General features: G+C 53.9%; 1 protein-coding gene across 1 annotated transcript; it reads right to left on the bottom strand.

The window, feature by feature from the left end:
* Positions 1-10,178: 10,178 nt before the first annotated feature.
* Cbx4 (chromobox 4) lies at positions 10,179-16,262 on the bottom strand. Its single transcript, XM_038328280.1, has 5 exons — positions 15,969-16,262; positions 15,784-15,827; positions 14,596-14,661; positions 12,528-12,594; positions 10,179-12,314 (listed from the first exon to the last, which is right to left on the bottom strand). Exons 1-5 carry the CDS (start codon positions 16,035-16,037, stop codon positions 10,908-10,910), a joined length of 1,653 nt encoding a protein of 550 aa, XP_038184208.1. The 5' UTR covers positions 16,038-16,262; the 3' UTR covers positions 10,179-10,907.
* Positions 16,263-17,522: the final 1,260 nt, after the last annotated feature.

Here is a 17,522-nt window from a genome sequence, read left to right as displayed (position 1 = left end):
AAGATCTGAGCCAATTTTAAGGAGCTCCTGGGGCCGGAGTCACCAGCTCCGGGGCACAGAGCTGCCGAGAGCAGAGAAGACACACTCAGCCGGTTTACCTGGCTCACTAATCCTTGCTCTGCCACATCCTGCTGCTTTCTTGCACCAAAGAAGAAGGTTGGACTCAGCTAGATGGGAGGAGCCAGAATGTGCCAGGGTGGTGTAGAATTAGGCCATGTACCCACCTGGACTGCCACTCTTCTGTCTTGGAGTCATTGGGTGAAGGGCAAGAGAGCCTGCTCCTCTGGGGGCTGCTGAGGAGTCTCGGGCTGATGTCTAAGCTCTGGGTTCTCAGCTTCTCCCAAGCAGAGTTCTTAATGACTTCTCCAGTTCCGTCTGTGAGGTTCCAGGGTCAGCGCTCGATCCCTCCCGCTGGGACTCCTTAGAAATCTCAGTCCAGGGCTGGAGAACAGCTCAGTGGTTAAGAGCCTCTTACTGCTTTTGCAGAGAACCTGGATTTGGTTTTCAGCACTGGGAGCATGGACACCTCTGGCTTCAGAGGGCACCTTCATTCATGCACACATGCAGACACAGATACATAATGTTAAAAAAGAAACAATAATGGATAATGAGCCAGGCAGTGGTGGCACACACTTTTAATTACAGCAGTCTGGAGGCAGAGGCAGACAGAGCTCTGTGAGTTTGAGGCCAGCCTGATATACAGAACTAGTTCCAGGACAGCCATTGCTGTCACATAGTGAAACACTGTCTCAAGAAAATCCAATAAAATAATTAGTAATAATAATGACAACAATTTCTTAGAAATCTCAGTCAAGAGCCAAATGTGGCCACGCACACCCTTAATCCCAGCACTGGGGAGGCAGAGGCAGGTGGATCTCTGCATCTCTGAGTTCGAGGCCAGCCTTCTCAACTACAGAGTGAGTTCCAGGACAGCTGGAGCTACACAGAGAAACCCTGTCTCAAAGAAAAAAAAGAAAGAAAAAAGAAATCTCAATTGAGTATTTTGATAACTTATAGAAAAATGCAAAATTGCTAAAATAACATCTATACAGTGTTGTTTTGTTTGTAAGGTGTTGGGGAACCACCCCAGGGCCTTGAGCTTGCTAGGCAACTGCCCAATCACAGAGTTACGTGCAATGTGTGTTTTGTTTTCCTTTTATAGTTTTATTTATTGTTGTGTGTGCATTCACATGTGTGTGTGTTTTGATGTATATGTGTGGACACATGTTCCATGGCGTATGTGTAGAGGTCAGAGGACAGCTTTGTAGACTTGGCAATCCACTTCCACCTCTATGTGGGTTCCAGGGATTGAACCCAGGTCTCCAGATTGGCATGCTGTCTTAGTTATTGTTCTGATGCTGGGAAGAGACACCATGACCAAAGCAACTCATATAAAAGAAAGTATCTGCTTGGGGACTGGCTTGCAGGTTCAGAGGGTGAGCCTGTTACCATGATGGGAAGCAGACATTGCGCTGGAGCTCTGACTGAGAGCTTTATAACCCAGTCCACAGGCGGCAGGCAGAGAAAGAGTCACTGAGCCTGGTGCAGGCTCTTGAAATCTCAAAGCTCACCTGCAGTGGCACACTTCCAACAAGGCCACAACTCCTCATCTTTCCCAAATAGTTCCATCAACTGGAGACCAAGCATTCAAAATATAACCCTAATGGGACGTTCTTATTCAAACCACCATACATGGCAAGTATCTTTGCCCACTGAGGCATCTCATTGATCCCAGTGTGTGTTTTGGTCAAACATATACATGCATAATAATAATACACACACACACACAAAACACACACACTTAAGTAGTTGGGAACTTGAGTTTTTGCTGTTGTTTCATTTTGCTTGGCAGCAGGGTTTCGTTCTCTTGTCCAGACTGGTCAGGGAATCCCAGTTTCCTGCCTCTGTCTTCTAGAGGGTGAAGGGTTAGGATTACATATGTGTGACGTCACATCTGTCTTCAGTCGGGTACTTTTGCTATCTTTTGTGCCTAGTTGTTTCTAAGCTCAGAGTATTCTCCTGGGGGACTGTGGTACAACTATTAGAACCTAGCTGTTTGCATCCACCGGGTGCTCCCAAGTTACCCCGACTCAAGACTCTGAGACTAGCAGGACTCTCTGTACCTCAAGGAACTGGACCCCCACAGTGGTCTTCTCCCCCACTTGGTGGTCACGAGATTGGAAGAAGCCCAGACCTTTATACCTGCTCTTTAGGTTAGGACCCAAATACAATCCAGGAAAGAGAATCTAGACCAGAGTCCTCTGTAGGCACATGTGACCACTTACTTCCCCCGTGACATCTACTTGGAGTCCATCACTTATCATTTCATACATGTGTCATATCCCCACACAGCCGTGTTGGAGCAGACCCAGACAGACACTTGTACACAGAGAATGGTCTCTTGGGTGATATGAACAGTTCACCTTGCTGTGGACTTTGGTTTTGGAGAGGCTCAGTTTCCTCATCTGCAGAGTGAGGGGCTTGGAGCTGAAACTCCGTGGAGTTCTCTTTCTAAGTTTCACCCACCACCACAGTCAGCGGGGCTGGTCCTGTCTCCGCCGCAGTACAGGTGGCTTCATCCTCCCTCCACAAAGCCGTTCTTGCTCTGGCCTGCTTGGAACTGCGATGATCATTCCTGTGTTTGTGTGTGTTTCTCTCCTGGACCAGCCTCGGGGACTTTCCACCCTTCCTGTTCCTCTGCAGACATATTTGTTTTCATCTGTGGAATGAGACAGCATCAAGGACCGTGCTGAGCAAGAGACAAAGGAAAAGGAGCGTCCTGGCCACCCAGCTAGTCCTTCCTGCTGGCCCAGGGCTGGGCAGCTTCAGGCTCCATAGCAGGAGGGGTTTACCAGGGAATTGCCGCAAAAGGCCAGAATACCCTCTGCTGTGTCTTTTTGGGTGACACGGGCTCAAGAGATGTAAGAGTCACCCGCAAAGGCCAGGAAAAACGCACACCCCACCCAGTCTCTTGTTCTGCAGCTGAGCCATCCCAGGCCCCAGCAAGGGACACAGTGGCCTCTGCAGCATCAGCGCAGAGACCACATCCCAAGGCTTTTGACTTCCACTTCGCTGCGTCTTCATCTGTCTCCCTTGGATCCCCAGCTTGCAAACTGGATAATTCTCATCCCCAGACCTGTTGGCAGGCCAAAGGAATAACTCACATGAATCAAAAGCAATTTGCAAACATAAATAATTTTTAGTGCCAGGAGAGGAGCCGGCGGGAAGATGCATGGAAAGAGGAGGTGATCACAGCTGGTCTGGACTCTCCTTCACCCTGCAGGGTCCTTCCTCTGCCCTTTTCAGCTCTGGTGGGAGGCTGGGGTGGAGCAGTGTAAACAAAGCCGGAAATAGCTATCCATGCTTCTATGCTGTCCACAGGAGGGGCTCTGCTCACTGGTGTCTACCCTCCCTACCCCGCAGCCTTTTCATGTTTTGTAGTCCTAGCATCCCCAGAGGCTCATGGAGGCATAGATGGTTCTCTGCACACTTAGGAGCCCTAGGCTTCCTCCCCAAAGGCTGCAGATTCCTTTGTCCTCAACCCACAGCCTAAAAGAGTAGAGGAAACACCATAATGCATGGCCCCCCTTTCCTCACAGCCTTCTATGTGTGCCTCGGCTGCTCTTCTGTTTGGAGCCTGCTTTGGGAAACGAGCTGATAGCATCTCTGACTGTGGAGAGCTATTTGCTTCTGTCCTTAGGACAGGATGGCCCATGCTGCCCTGACAGTGGCACAGCCTCTCTTCAGAGGCTCCGAGGACAGCAGAAGAAGGTGTGGAAATGAGTGAGCATCATTTTGGAAGGCCCAGAGCATTAAACACACCTTTCCAAAGCCCACCCCGAGAGGCTGTCTGAAGCAGAGAGAAACAATGAGAAACCAGACACCATGGCATTAGTGAAGAATTTCTCAGATGAAACAGGAAAGGGAGGAAATCCAGGGAGGTTTACAGGGCACCTGGCGCAGGTTGAAAGGACTGGGGGGGGGGTGATATTAGGCTTCCCAATATAGTGCATTTGAAAGGGTCCTGCACCGAGCCAGAGAGGGGAGAGGCGTTCCTGCCAGTGCAGGTGGTGGCGCTGTCAACCCTCCTGCAGCCCAGAACACACACACACACACACACACACACACACACACACACACACACACACGCGCGCGCGCGTGTTCATCATTCTAGAACATAAGGAATCTCAGCTCCCTGCACCAACCTAGATACAAAAACTTGCAGACAGTTGCAGCTGCAGTGTATCGAGCTCTACGTTGCAGGGCCTTGTGCACACAATTTGTAAGGATAGCAACCTGAATACAGAAGGATGTGTGTGCATGTATGCACGGCGGGTGGGAGCATCCAGCATCCTGAGTCACACGTTCAGACTCCATCTATAAGAATGAAATGGCTGCCCTGCTGCGTTATGGCACCTCTTGCATCTTTCTCCAGGACTCTCCTTAGGGTCTGTTTCCCTAAATCCGATTACTACATAATTACCTGGAGCCTCCAGAAATCCTGACCAACCACTCAGGTGGAGTGAGGGGGTGGTGGGACCCAGAGCTGCTGAGCACAGCATGTCTGCTTGGCTCCTGGTGGGGAAGAGATGGGCCTGGTGTCCTTGGGGAGCTGAGCTGCCTGAATTCAGGCTCCTGGGCAACCTTTGGATCAGGATGCTGTTAATGGTTAGCAGTCCAGGCGTCAGTGTTATTGTCTGAGGCCCTGTCCCATACACACAGACACATATTTGAGGTGTCAGCATCTAAGGGGTCCCGTTAATAACTGTGTGCAAGGGCTGGAGAGATGGCTCAGCAGTTAAAAATACCCACTGCTCCTGCAGAAGACCGGAGTTTTCCCAGCTCCCAACTGAGAGAGCTCACAACTGCCTATAACTCTAACTCTAGGGGATCTGTGCCTCTCTCCTCCAGCCTTGTCAAACACTTACACTCAAGCGTGTGCGTGCACACACACACACGCACACACACACATGATTAAAAATAAAAACACATGTTTTTTCAAAGAGCTGCACACAAAGGGCTGGGGAAGCAGCTCAGTTGCGGGAGCACGTATGCAAAACCCTGAGTTTCACCCCAGCCCATGTGCTGGCCCATGCCTGTAATCCTGACATCTGAGAGGTAGAGACAGGAGGATCAGAATTCAACAGAAGTTGAAGGCTACCCTTGGCTCTATGGTGAATTTGAAGCCAACTTGGGTTCCATGAGACCCTGTTTTAAAGAAGAAGCAAGAGAAGAGCTTGAAAAATACCCAGAGAGCACAGTACCCAAAGCAGCGGTTCTCAACCTTGTGGATCCAGACCTCTTTGGCGGGGGGGGGGGGTGTCAAATGACCTTTTCACAGGGGTCACCTAAGACCATCGGAAAACATAGATATTTACATTACGATTCCTAACAGTAGCAAAATTAGAATTATGAACTAGCAACGAAAATAATTTTATGGTTGGGGGGCATCGCAACATGAGGAACTGTATTAAAGGGTCACAGCATCAGGAAGGTTGAGAACTGCTGCCCTAAGGGATGTGAGGTCCAGAGACACATGTAGGTTGGCAATAGTTTGGCACCTGCCGCTGGCTGATAGTGGATAGCGGATAGTGAACAGTGAAGATCTTAGGAGTGCCAGTGGAAGGCGCTATGTTGGAGTAACATCGCCTCTACAAGTTCAGAGAGGCAATGGAATCTGGGCCTGCCTTTGAAGCAGCCATTAGCAGACTCCAGGAGGCAGGTGTGTGGATACCTGACACTTACCCCACTGTCTGGCTCTTGGACTGGGGACAGGTTAGCCACCAAGCTTTCCTATTACCACCTGCAAAGCAATGATAGGACTGCTTCACAGAGGTGAGGGAAGCTGACACAATAACCCCCCAAAAGGGCACAGTTCAAGAGCAGCCAATACTAACTTGTTATTTACTGTGGAGGAAAAGGCCAGAGGTGGGCAGGGAAGGGGTGGGTTTCTGAACCAGGGGCCACCGGAAGTAGACACTTGTATCCAAGAATAACAGTCTTCAAAGCAATTTCCTCTTTAGAGTCTTCACCTTAGATATACAGCAAGTACTCTCAGGAGATCACAGAATCCACTTGCTTCAAAGACCATGAGGTTCTGGCTTTGTTCTAGGGCAAGTTTTCTATGAGACCCTTGTCCTGAGTCCACAGCCCCAGGGTCGTTCTTAGCCATCCACTGTGAAAACCAGGAGGGTTGAGATCCCCACGATGTCAGCAGTTCACCCTGAAGGGAATGAGGATGGAGCTGGGGTATAAAGCTACATCTCCATTCATCTGTCTTTCCGTCAAGCTGGGGCTGCAGGCAGAAGCCTTTGAGAGACCCTGCTTTGACATGGGCTATTTAATTGTTCCCTGGCCAAAAAATGACCTGAGTGTTTATGTAGGGCAGGGCATTACAAGATGCTCAAAGCTGCCTCCTGACATACTTCATCCTTTCCCTGCATGGTTCAGCCTTCAAGATGACATTAAAAAAAAAAAAGGCACAGGAAGATAAAAAGTTTTCGATAAAGACGGTGGCACAGCCAGTAGATCTGTTGTTTTCGTCAGTGTCCTGGATATTGGCTGACAAAGACCAAGTGTCAAGTCTTCCCACGCCTTTGTCTCACAAACCCAGAGAATGCCCAGCTCACCCCCAGACCACTCCCAGGTGAGGGCCCCATGTCACTCAGCAGCCTCTCTATGCCACTTAACCACACAGCCGAAGGCATTATTATAACCACCTTACAGGATGGGTCGTTTTTGGGTCCCTGTGGGTAGGGATGACACGGTGATTATTCGGGACTGAAATAAGAGTTTCCAGACCACACCTAGGGTACTCAGCTAAATATCACTGTCACCTAAAAAAAAAAAATACAACGTTTTCCTTTGCTTTAGAAGAAGTCTCGCCGGGCGGTGGTGGCGCACGCCTTTAATCCCAGCACTCGGGAGGCAGAGGCAGGCGGATCTCTGTGAGTTCGAGACCAGCCTGGTCTACAAGAGCTAGTTCCAGGACAGGCTCCAAAGCCACAGAGAAACTCTGTCTCGAAAAACCAAAAAAATAAAAATAAAATAAAAATAAAATAGAAGAAGTCTCAAATATTTCACGGGACATATATATGCCAAACATTACGCATTGTAGTGCTGGGGATGTACCTCAGTTGGCAGAATACTTGCCCAGCATGTAATAAACCCTGGATTTGGTTCCCAGCACTTTCTAAAACCAAGCATGATGAGCTCAGTGTTCATGAGGAAGGAGGAGGAACAGCATTCCAAGGTCATCCTCATCCTCTGCTAATGAGTTGGAGGCCAACCTGAGTTACAAGAAACATGAGCCCCCCATACACACACACACACACACACACACACACACACACACTGTATGCATGTTTGCTCAGCAGTTAAAAGCACTGACTTTTTCTAGAGGACCAAGTTTGGACTCCAGCACCCACATGGCAGCGTGCAACCATCTGTAACTTCAGTTCTGGTACCCTCTTCTGACCTCCACAGGCACCAGGCACCAAGGTGGTATACAGACATACATGCAGGCAAAACACCCACACACATACAATAAAAAGAAAAACAAACAAACCTTTAAAAGTATTTAGTTATTTACATGCATTTGCATGCATATGTTATTCAAATAGAACTGAGAACCCTAGATTTTTCATTGGCTTGGTCCTGACCGCTCTGAACCCAAACTATGCTGGACCTGTGGGACATCCCCAACTAGGGTGTCCAAGGATGGAATAAACTCTGTGGGGTTGAACTTGGTTCTTGTAGAAGTGGGCAGTTTCAGACAGGAGGGTTCAACAAATAACCCTGCCCTTTGCACGGTCAGCTCATGTGGCTGTGAGACTTAGCCCCATGAGAAAGGTTCATTTGAAGAAAACAAATAGGTATTTGGGTGTGTGGAGTGCAAAGCTTTCCTTTTCTATCTTGAATTTGAATTCTCTCCCTCAAAGAGAGGGCTTGGGACCCTGTTGTTTATAAGGTGCTGGGGAGGGCTGGACCTTCTGAACCCTCTCTGCCTGAATGCCCTTGGAGGAGGAACTCTTGTCAGGGCCCTGAACTGTTTCCGTGCCTTGGACATGTCTTCTAAGACCAGTGCCAAGGGCTCAGAGGGCAGAGTCCTAGGAAGCCTCTCTGCAGGATTGGTCAGTTTGGTTCCAGAATAAACACAAGAACTAGGCAATGTCCACCAGGATGCCAAACCTGTGTCACAGAGAGCTGTCCTCTTGGGGACAACGTAGGCCAAGTTGCCTACTTAGATGGCATATGGGACATAGAAGGAACTCAGTAAATGACAAACCCTGACCCTTTGGGGACAGAAGGGGGTCTTGGCAAACAGGCTGGGCACCTTAACTACTCCCCTGGACCCTCTACATCACTGTTTGCCGTGGGGCTCCAGATTTGCCCAGATCACCCCAAAGACAAGGCATCTGTACCCAGCTTTCAAGGCCCCAGGGCACCTGCAGACCAGGCTTTTCCGGAAAAGTAGTGGACCAGTGTCCGTCTGTCTTCTAGGAGGACCATCTTCTGCCTTTTTTCCCCGTCTCCTCCTCCCCCCCCCCCCCCCCCCCCCGCTTGGCAGAATAGGGGCCACTACGTGGGGGGGGGGGCAGACTGACTACCAAGGCACCACCACTGCAGACCTGCTGAGGAGTGCCCACAGCATCCGGGAGTTTTCAGTTCTCATGAACTGGAAAAGCAGGGACTGAGGTTCCTGCCTGGCACAGGCCTTTGTGCACCCGCTAGTGAAGGACAGGCCCAATTCTAGCACTGAGCAGGCGAGTTGCCAGAAGCAAGATCAGCCTCCTCCGCTCACAGGGTGGCAAAGGGCGTTCATTACAGAGGGGGAGGGGTGTTTAACTCACTCTGAGGGGGGCTCCCGGGGATGGGGTAGTGGGAGGGACAATTCACAAAAGCCGGGGCTACAAACTCCCAAAGGCTTAAAAAAAAAAAAAAAAAAAAAAAAAAAGCGGCTCCCTCCCCTCCCCCGCCCCGCACCCCTCCCCCAGTCCCAGCCGCTGATGGCCTGCAGCCAACACTGGCCACTCTGCGCATCCAGCCTCCCGCCCTCTCGGCCTTCCTCTCCATCTCCCCCAGCCTTCCCAACTCTGCCCCTCAAGCTATCTCAGTGCGCGCGCGCGCACACACACACACACACACACACACACACACACACTCTGAACCATGCTGTCATCTTCTGCCCTGGTGCCACTTTAGGCTCGGCTCTGGTTCTGGACCCAGGCTTTGCAAACTGGGAGAGTTCTGAAGCTCACTAGATCCCCAGGCCCGAGGCCCCAGGGCCTGCTGAGCCACGGAACCAGGAGAAAGATCGCTGTGTCTGCAGAAAGCCGGCCGCTGGTGGTGGCTTCCTGGCCCGCTGAGCCGCACCCCTAGTCTAGGGGCCATTAACCCCTTTCTTCCCTCTTCCCACCACACCTAGCACCTCAGTCTTGCCACCACCAAGGAGATGAGCAACCAGTGCCACCTCGCGCAGCTAAGGAAGTGAGGGTGGTAGACCAGACTCAGCCCGCCTGTCACCCCCTCCCGATCCATCCTGCAGAAGGTCCTCGGCTCCCCACAAAGCCGTTCACTTGCTCCAGCAGTGGCCTTTGGCCTGGTGGTTTCCGGGGAGAGAGCCTGGCTGAGAAAGGGCCTCCGCTACTTCCTTGGAGGGGCGGGGCCGACAATGTGTGTGGCGGGAGACAGGACAGGGCTCCACTAGTATCCTGTATCCTGGTCCGTAACAGGGAAGGTTAAGGAACTTTCAGTCTCTCTAGGACCTGGCTTGGGGTGGTCCCCAGTCTGAGAAACAAGATCCAGGAAGCGGGGGGGGGGGGGGGCGTACACCAATTACTCACCAATTGATCACCCCTGCACTCCTCCTCCACAACCCAGATGTAGAAGAGTTTGCCAGGTAGATGGGAAACTCCACCAGTCAGAAAGTCCTAGGGACTGGGGTGCCTCTTCCCCCCACCCCACTCTTCCAGTCCAGCCCCTCAACTTTGCCACATCCCGTCACCAATGAGGGTGCCTCTCTGGAGACACCAGACCTCACATTTGGCTTGAGCAAAGGCTTAGCTCTGGACAACAGGCTTTCTCCATGTGACCTAGGCAGAAGCGGGGTGGGAGAGGGTCCATCCCCCTTCCCCCAATGTCCCATATCCCGGACTGAGCTAATCTCGGACATCGTATTGCACCTTCAACATTTCCATTTAATATTTACATTCAAGCAGGTAATAATTGGAAGCTTATAGTTCAGACATTTCTATAGCAGCAGGTTCTAGAGAGCTCTTTAGCCTTTTTAACAAACTTTTTTTTTGCACATAGAAACAACACACCCATGTGTACAGTATCAAAAAATATATACCAAGGTTACTGGTGTTGCAGTTCCTGGAGAGGAGGAAATGAAATCAAAATACTGGATGAAAGGAGAAGGCCAACTGAAAAGAGTTTGTCTGATATAGAATATAACATGATCTAGAGGAAACTCCATAAATCTAGGTTTTTATATTTCAATATATAAATACCTACAAATAAATATATATATTTATATATATCAGCCCGAAGGGGGGTGTGGTCGGGCTTTCTGAGCTCAAACAATACATTTCAAGAATAACACCACGTACAAACCGGGGTAGAAGTCAGCACTTGACAAGTTAGCACGGTTAAAATATAATACTATAACTCTGAGACCGCCTTGGGGCTGCAGGGTCAGTTTTGGAGGTCCACGGGGAGGGCCTGGGGTCTCCTATAGGGAAGGGGAGGTGGCGGCAAGACCGCAGGCACCGAGTGGACAACTCGAGTAATCGGGATCCCAGGGAGTGAGCAGAGAGCCCTGGCCGGACAGCTGGGGCGTCTTCTCCTTAGGAGCCTCTGCGAGATTGCAGGCGCTGAGTCCCAATGGTTGGGACTCCTTCCCACTACACCGTTACGTACTCCTTGAAAGTGACCGTGAGGCAGTTCGCCGTGACGTCAGTGATAATTATATTCCCAAAGAAGGGCTTGAATTCGCTCAGGGGCTCCGCGGGCTCGTCATGGGCCTCAGCCGGAGGCTTCTCTGCTGCAGTGGCCGGTGCCACTACTGCCGCCACCGCCGGAGCCTCAGGCTTCACCTGAAGAGAGCTGGGGGGTTCCCCAGCATCGCTACGCATCTTGACACATCGCAAGTCTATGGGCTCATCCAGGTCTGAGTCCAACAGGATGACCTCGGGCTGCGGCAGAGACGTTGCAGTAGGGGACACGTTGGCGGGGTGTTCGGAGGCTGGGCTGCCACCCAGGCAGGTCGGCGTGCTGATGCTGCGGGCAGTCAACCGCTTCTTGCAGGGCTCACGCTCGCCATGGGTCTCAGAGAGGCAGCGCTTGCGCGCATGGGAGAGGTTCAGGCCCACCGTGTGGTGGTGGTGGTGATGGTGGTGGTGGTGGTGATGGGCGGGTGGGTGTGAGCTCCTGGCTGGGTCCCAGGCCAGCAGGTCTGGCTTGGTAGTGAGCTGCAGCGGCTGCTCAGCAAAGGCTTCCTTGGTCGGGGAGAGCTTTCGGGGTCCTAGGTCCTGGGGCTGAGGGTCCCCCGACACCAGAGCCTCCTCCTCCCTGCGTTTGCAGGGCACTTCTGTTTTCTTCTCCTCAGCAACACCGGTGGCCTTTTTAAAAGTCCTGTCGGCCTGGGGATGGCGCTCCTCGGCAGCACGTTTCTTGTGGCTGGGGGAGCGCGCCTCGCCCTCGGCTGCCTCGCCCGACTTGATCTTCACCGCCTGCATGCCGTTCTCCATATACTTGCTCATCACGATCACGATGCGCCCGTTCTTGTTCTTGTTCTTGACGATTTTCATCTTGCCCCCAATGCCATTTCCGGTCACTGCCTCCTTAGGGGCTGGTGTCAAGCCGTTGGGAGGGCCCTTTTCCGAGCCCTTGCCTGGAGCTCCTGCCCCTCCCCCCAGGGGCTTCACTGTTCCGAGGTAGCCTTTGGCTGCAGCTCCGTGGGCCCACTTGTCAGGAGGGTGGCTCTTGGCGCCCAGGTCTGGGCAGGTGGGGCTGGGTGCCTCCTTGTGGCCACCCTGGTACTGCAGGTCGTACATTTTGGGGTCTGGCTGGTAGGGGTGGTGCTTTTTGCTATTTAGCTGGTAATAGTACTTGCCGCTCTTCCCGGGTGGAGGTGGTTTACCCGATCTCTCCTTGCTGTGCGGCTGGTACTGGTGGTGCTTCTTGCTGTTGAGCTCATACTGGTGCCCCTGGCCCTTGCCCTGTGTGCCCAACTCCAGTTTGGCACGGTTGTCAGTGGAGGAGTCTTGAAGCCCAGTCAGGACATTGGAGCGGCGGGCAAAGGTGGGTACCTAAGGGGGAAAAGAGGGAAAAGGTTGGCCCTATAGCATTCCGGGAACATCAGGAATGCTCCAGCTCCCACAGGTGGAAATTGCATCATAAGGGGTGGGGCCAGGAGTTCTATAAGAAATTAAGTGTAATTGGGGTGCTCCCTCCAGGAACTGTAAGTAATTTGGGGAGCAAGGTCCAGGGAAGGGCTTGTGCTGGGATCCCAAAGTATTCACCTGCACCACCAGCGGTTTGGGCTTGGGCCCTCTCTTTCGATATCCCATCAGCTGCTCCTGCCGCTCCCTGGGGAGGGAACAGGGTCGCAAGGTTAGTATCCTGGCTTCCCTGAGGTCTATAGCACCCTGTTCCCCACGCCTCCTTCCTTGTGCTACTGGAAGGAACCAACTGGAGGCAGAAGGTGGCCGATGTGCATCTGCGGAAGGGGTCCGATCCCCCCCCCCACTCACATGTAAATCTTCTCCTTCCTCCCTCCCCCCACCCCAAATGCTGCAACTCAGTCTTTGCGTCCAGAAGGTTGCTGCTTGGAGCTGACTCGCCAAGCCTGGGCAGAACTTTGGGTCCGGGGCACGCTCTGCAGACACACTGCTGGGTTTGGGAGTCCGAGGAATAGGGGGTGTGCGCTGACCTCCTGGTCCTTCCCGGTCAGAAGCGTGGATGCTAACTGCCTCATTAAGATTCAGATATAGAGAGCCGCCAGTTGAAGGGAGGACTCCTTTTCTTAAAAGGCCAGGCATCAAAAGCGGAGGGACGGCGTCCTTGTTTACATAGCGGCAAATAAGCCAATTAGGGGCTGGGGATGACTCGGAGGCTAGGGTCCAGCAGGTTCTCAGCCACCTGGTGATCCAAACGTGGCACAATTCCCCCTCCCATGAGCCAGTGGGTGGGGCAGGGGTGGCTAGCAGAAGGACCGCCTCCTTAGAAGAGCAAGATCCTTTCCACAAGGATTTCCAAATTATTACTACAGGTCAAGGATAGGGGAGCACTGGTCACTATTACCAGGCTTCGCTTGGTCTGGCCACCTAAGGAGTGATCGACTGTCCCAGGTACTATCCAGTCCTCCATGATTCCACCACCCCTCCAAAGTTGTCAGATTCGGGATCAGAGACCCCACTCTTCAGCGACCCGAGTTGCCTTCCCCACCCCCAAAGCCCCTGGGCCAACCCGGGGGAGTTCTGCCATGCCCTGGGGATGAGTTGGGGTCTGATTCCGAAGTTGCACGGCATTGCAACAGCCTGGATTTTAATTCTTCGGGGACCCATTATGCAACATGGCATCAGCCGCTGACATGGTTACTGGGTGGTGAAGTCCCAGGTGAAGTCGGGTCAGGTTCCCTGTCTGACGCCCCCTGTGTCCCGGGAAAGCAACTTTAGCTCTCGGGACCTAGAGTTTACAGTTTTAGCGGCAAATGCGCCACAGGAAATACTTCAAAATAAAAGGATAGAAGGCTGCGGGGTGGCGAGGTTCTGAGGACTCTTTCCCCTCCTCCACGCCCTTCCCCCTCTACCCTCTCCGAAACAGAGAACCACAGCTACCAGTGGTGAATCCAGCTGCAGCAGCTGCAGCGTGGCATCTGTCTGCAGGAGGATGGGCACCCCACCCCCCCAACCACCAGGCAGCGCTCACTCATGCCCTCGGGCAACCTACCCCCTGACCTGATGGGGCAACTTGCTCCAGCAAATACAGCAAAGAGGGTTGTAAAAGCTCAGGCTCCAGGCAAGCATCAATTCCCCGACACCCCCAGCTCCCTGGGGGTCAGAGGCGTAAGGCCCCGTCAACTTTTATTCGGCTGCCAAGAGGTTAAGTTCAGTTCCATGACGTCTGGGGCGGTTTCACAATGCCAGCTCCTTCAGAGCTGCCCTGGGAGGTGCCCGTGCCAAGCGGGCAGTGGCTGCAGGAAAGCAACACCTAGGCTCCAGGGGTGGGGCTCTAAGGTTGCCATGGGAGGGGGCCACGGGGATTCAGGCACAGCCCAGAGTTTTCCAGGGCAGCCCCGGGGTCATACATACACACACACACACACACACACTCTTGCAGCAGTTTCTCCAAAACACAAGCCTACCTTCCTAGGCCCTACCCTGCCCCCACTCCCAAGCTGCAGCAACCGCCAAGGACATTGGTTAGAGAAGTCCAGCCCGCAGCCTTGCCCACCCGGGTTTGCTGGGGGTGGGGTTCCTGCATGCCCCCTCCCACCCCTTCCCCCTTTCCTATTACTGCGACCAGTCATCCACTTTTCTATCCCCACCTATGGCCAGGGCAGCAGGCTGCTAAGGAAGGGATGCTCACCTGTTCTGGAAGGCGATCAGCAGACGGGGATCCAAGATGTTCTCCTCTGGTTCCCACGTGTTATATCTTGCAAGTAAAAGAGGAGGGGGGAAACGGTGTAAAAAAAAAAAAAAGAGGGGGCTAGTTGGGGAATGACATAGGCCCTATGTGGTTTCCTGGGCCAAAAGCTGTGATCTGGAGGGTAGACAGTAGGTTTCTGAAGGCCTAACTCGGTCCTTGGTCCCCCCCCCCAATTAAAATAAACACACAACGGCAGGAAGAAAGGGGGTGAGGAAAATGAAACTAGCAGTTTATTTGGTAGTCATCAAGAATTCTAAGCATGTTACTGCGACGTGTTCCAAGGCCACTGTCCTCAACAGAAACCCTTCGTGCAAATCAGTCCCAACGCAAAGTCGCAGGCAGTCCCCTCCTATCCCCAGCCTGAGTCTCCACTAGGGCTTCAGCCGGTCTGCACTGAACCCCTAATCCGATAACCCACAGCGCAGCGGCCCCTCCACACCCCCTCGAGGCCCAGAAGACCGCTGTCACTGACAAGCAAACACCAAGTACTCAGCAGTGCAAAAATATGCCTCTCTCTCTCTCTCTGAGTGTGTGTGTGTGTGTGTGTGTGTGTGTGTGTGTGCCTGCGCCTGTCTCCATCCGGTGCCTTCGCATTTCAAATTAAAGAAAAAATTCCCCTCAGAAAGAGCTGCAGTGACAGTTCCCAACATTTTCTGCCTTTTTTCTTCCCTATCCTGCACCACCAGGAGGGAGGACGCACACAATTGCATTTTCGTCGCTTTTTAATTTTTTTTTTTTTTTTTTTTTTTTTTTTTTTTGCAATATGGAGCCGTTCGGTGGAGGGAAAGGGGAAAGGAGCCATTTTCTGCTGCACATCAGTCAGTGCCTGCGCCCTCCCTCCCTCCGCCGGCCTCCCGGGCTCGGCCCCGCGTCTCTCCAGCTCCTCCGGCTCCTTTTAGCGCATAAATTAGTGATGGCATTTCCCGGAGAGCGGAGCACAACACAGGGCGCCCGGCTCGGGCTCGGCGGCTCGGCTTCCCAGTGCCTGCCACCGACTTCCCCACCCCCTCCTCCTTCCACCCCACCTCCACCCCGCCTCCCGTCCGCTCCCCCACCACCCCACCAGCTACACGGGTCTGCCGGCCTGGGGGCCCCGTGCCCTGGCACTCGGCCCCAGCCGCCACTTACTTGGGGGACCAGCCTCTCCATTTCACCAGATACTCCACTCTACCCTGTGGGGGGGGGGGGGAAGAGACAGCACTCCATCAGCTTCCGCGGGATCCCCGGCTCCGGCCCGCAGCCTCCCCACCCCCTCCGCGCCTCTCGCTCGCTGCTCCCGCGCCTCGGCGCCGCCACCCGCGCGTCACCCCTACCTTGCGGATCCGCTTCTTCTCGATGCTCTCCACCGCGAAGACGTGCTCGCCAACAGCTGGCAGCTCCATGGCCGAGCCCGAGCGCGCCGGGACGCGAGTGGCCGGTGCGGCTGCAGACACAGCTGGCTCCCGCAGGCACCCCGATGTGGTCCTGCGCAGGGACCTCGCCACACGCTCTCTGTCCCCGCCGCCTCTACTCGCCCCTCAGCCCCTCAGCAGCCTGGCTGCCGCCGCTGCCCGCACCAGCCGGCTCTCTGCTCGCACTCGCTCAGACAACTGAGCCCGGGCCGCCGCTGCACGAGAACTCATGCAAATCCCGGACGTCAGCGGGCGGGGCCTCGCAGGGCCCAGCTCGGCGTCAGGGGGCGGGCCGCGCCTCGGATTGGCGCAGCCCGGCCTACCGGAGGCCCCCGGCCAGAGCGGCAGGGGGAGGAGGAGGGCGCGGGAGGAGGCAGGGGAGGAGGAGGGCGCGGGGAGGTGCAGGGGAGGGATCTGCGAGCTGGGAAAGTGATCTGGGGCCGCGGAGAAGAGGTGTGTCTGCCTAGGCGCCCAGGGTGGGCACCTCGACGGGACCTACCTTGATCATCAGCTAGACACTTGGGCCTCTCCCCAGCCCACCCTCGGCCGCAGGTTCTCGGTGTACGCGGCCCGGCCGGGGGATTCCTGCTGGGGGCCACAGAAGCATTCACTGCACTTTACAGTTGCAACCAACTACACCCCGTCCGGGCGGTTTCTAGAGGCACAAGGGAATCTCAGGCAGGGGGCAGAATGGGGGTGGGGACAGATCGCGCCCCCACCTTTGGAGCCCACCGCCCCGCCCCGTCAGGCTCCAGGCATTTAGGAAGGCGAGGTAGGGAGAGAAAGAGCGAGAAGACTGAGGACTTGGGTGAGACAAGGAACACGAAGAGGCGAGGACAGGGACAAAGGAACAGCTGCCCCCCCCCCCGCATTAGAACTGTAGAAGCTCAGCAGAAAGGGGATCTGAATCCGATCCCACCCAGCATTCTGAACGACTTCTAATTTACACTTGGCCCACTCATTCGCGGGGAAAGGGGCAGTTTCTAACAAGCCCCCAGAATGTGAGAGGCTGGGATAAAAGAGAGAGAGAGAGAGAGAGAGAGAGAGAGAGAGAGAGAGAGAGAGAGAGAGAGAGAGAGAGAGAGAGAGAGAGAGAGAGAGAGAGAGAGAGGACATGGGGATGTATGAGTCTACATGGTGGTTCATGGGATTCGAGAAAGGGCCTCAAAAGAGTGTGGAGAGGACCGAGAAGAAACTGAGGCCAAAAGGTGGTGGATGAGTGGACCGCGAGAAGAGAAAGAGAAATGGAATGGCCAAGGAACCACATATTCTTCATGAATTCCCGTCCCCTAGTGTCTGACAGCCAAGCCCTGCCATTGGAGCTCGGGAGTGTGAAGTTTAGCACCTCGGAGCCCAGCCAGCCGGCACGTTCAGGGGTGTTCAGTCCTAGCGTCCGGCTGGGGGAGCTGCTGCGCCAAACGTGACCTTCTGAGGGCGCCACCGGTGGGCCCGCGCGATCCGTGGGGTCGCAGTGGG

The sequence above is a fragment of the Arvicola amphibius genome, chromosome 4, assembly GCF_903992535.2.
Source record: "Arvicola amphibius chromosome 4, mArvAmp1.2, whole genome shotgun sequence".
Lineage (NCBI taxonomy): Eukaryota > Metazoa > Chordata > Mammalia > Rodentia > Cricetidae > Arvicola > Arvicola amphibius.
This window is presented reverse-complemented; position numbering and strand designations above follow the sequence as displayed.

Bases quoted from the DNA above. Each gene is read 5' to 3' on its own strand.
- Cbx4 (XM_038328280.1), bottom strand. From the start codon at position 16,037: ATGGAGCTGCCAGCTGTTGGCGAGCACGTCTTCGCGGTGGAGAGCATC. The intron at 12,595-14,595 runs GTGAGCATCCCT...TTCCCTCCCCAG, and splicing joins CTGATCGCCTTCCAGAACAG to GGAGCGGCAGGAGCAGCTGA. The intron at 12,315-12,527 runs GTGAATACTTTG...TTTCCCCCTTAG, and splicing joins CCAAACCGCTGGTGGTGCAG to GTACCCACCTTTGCCCGCCG.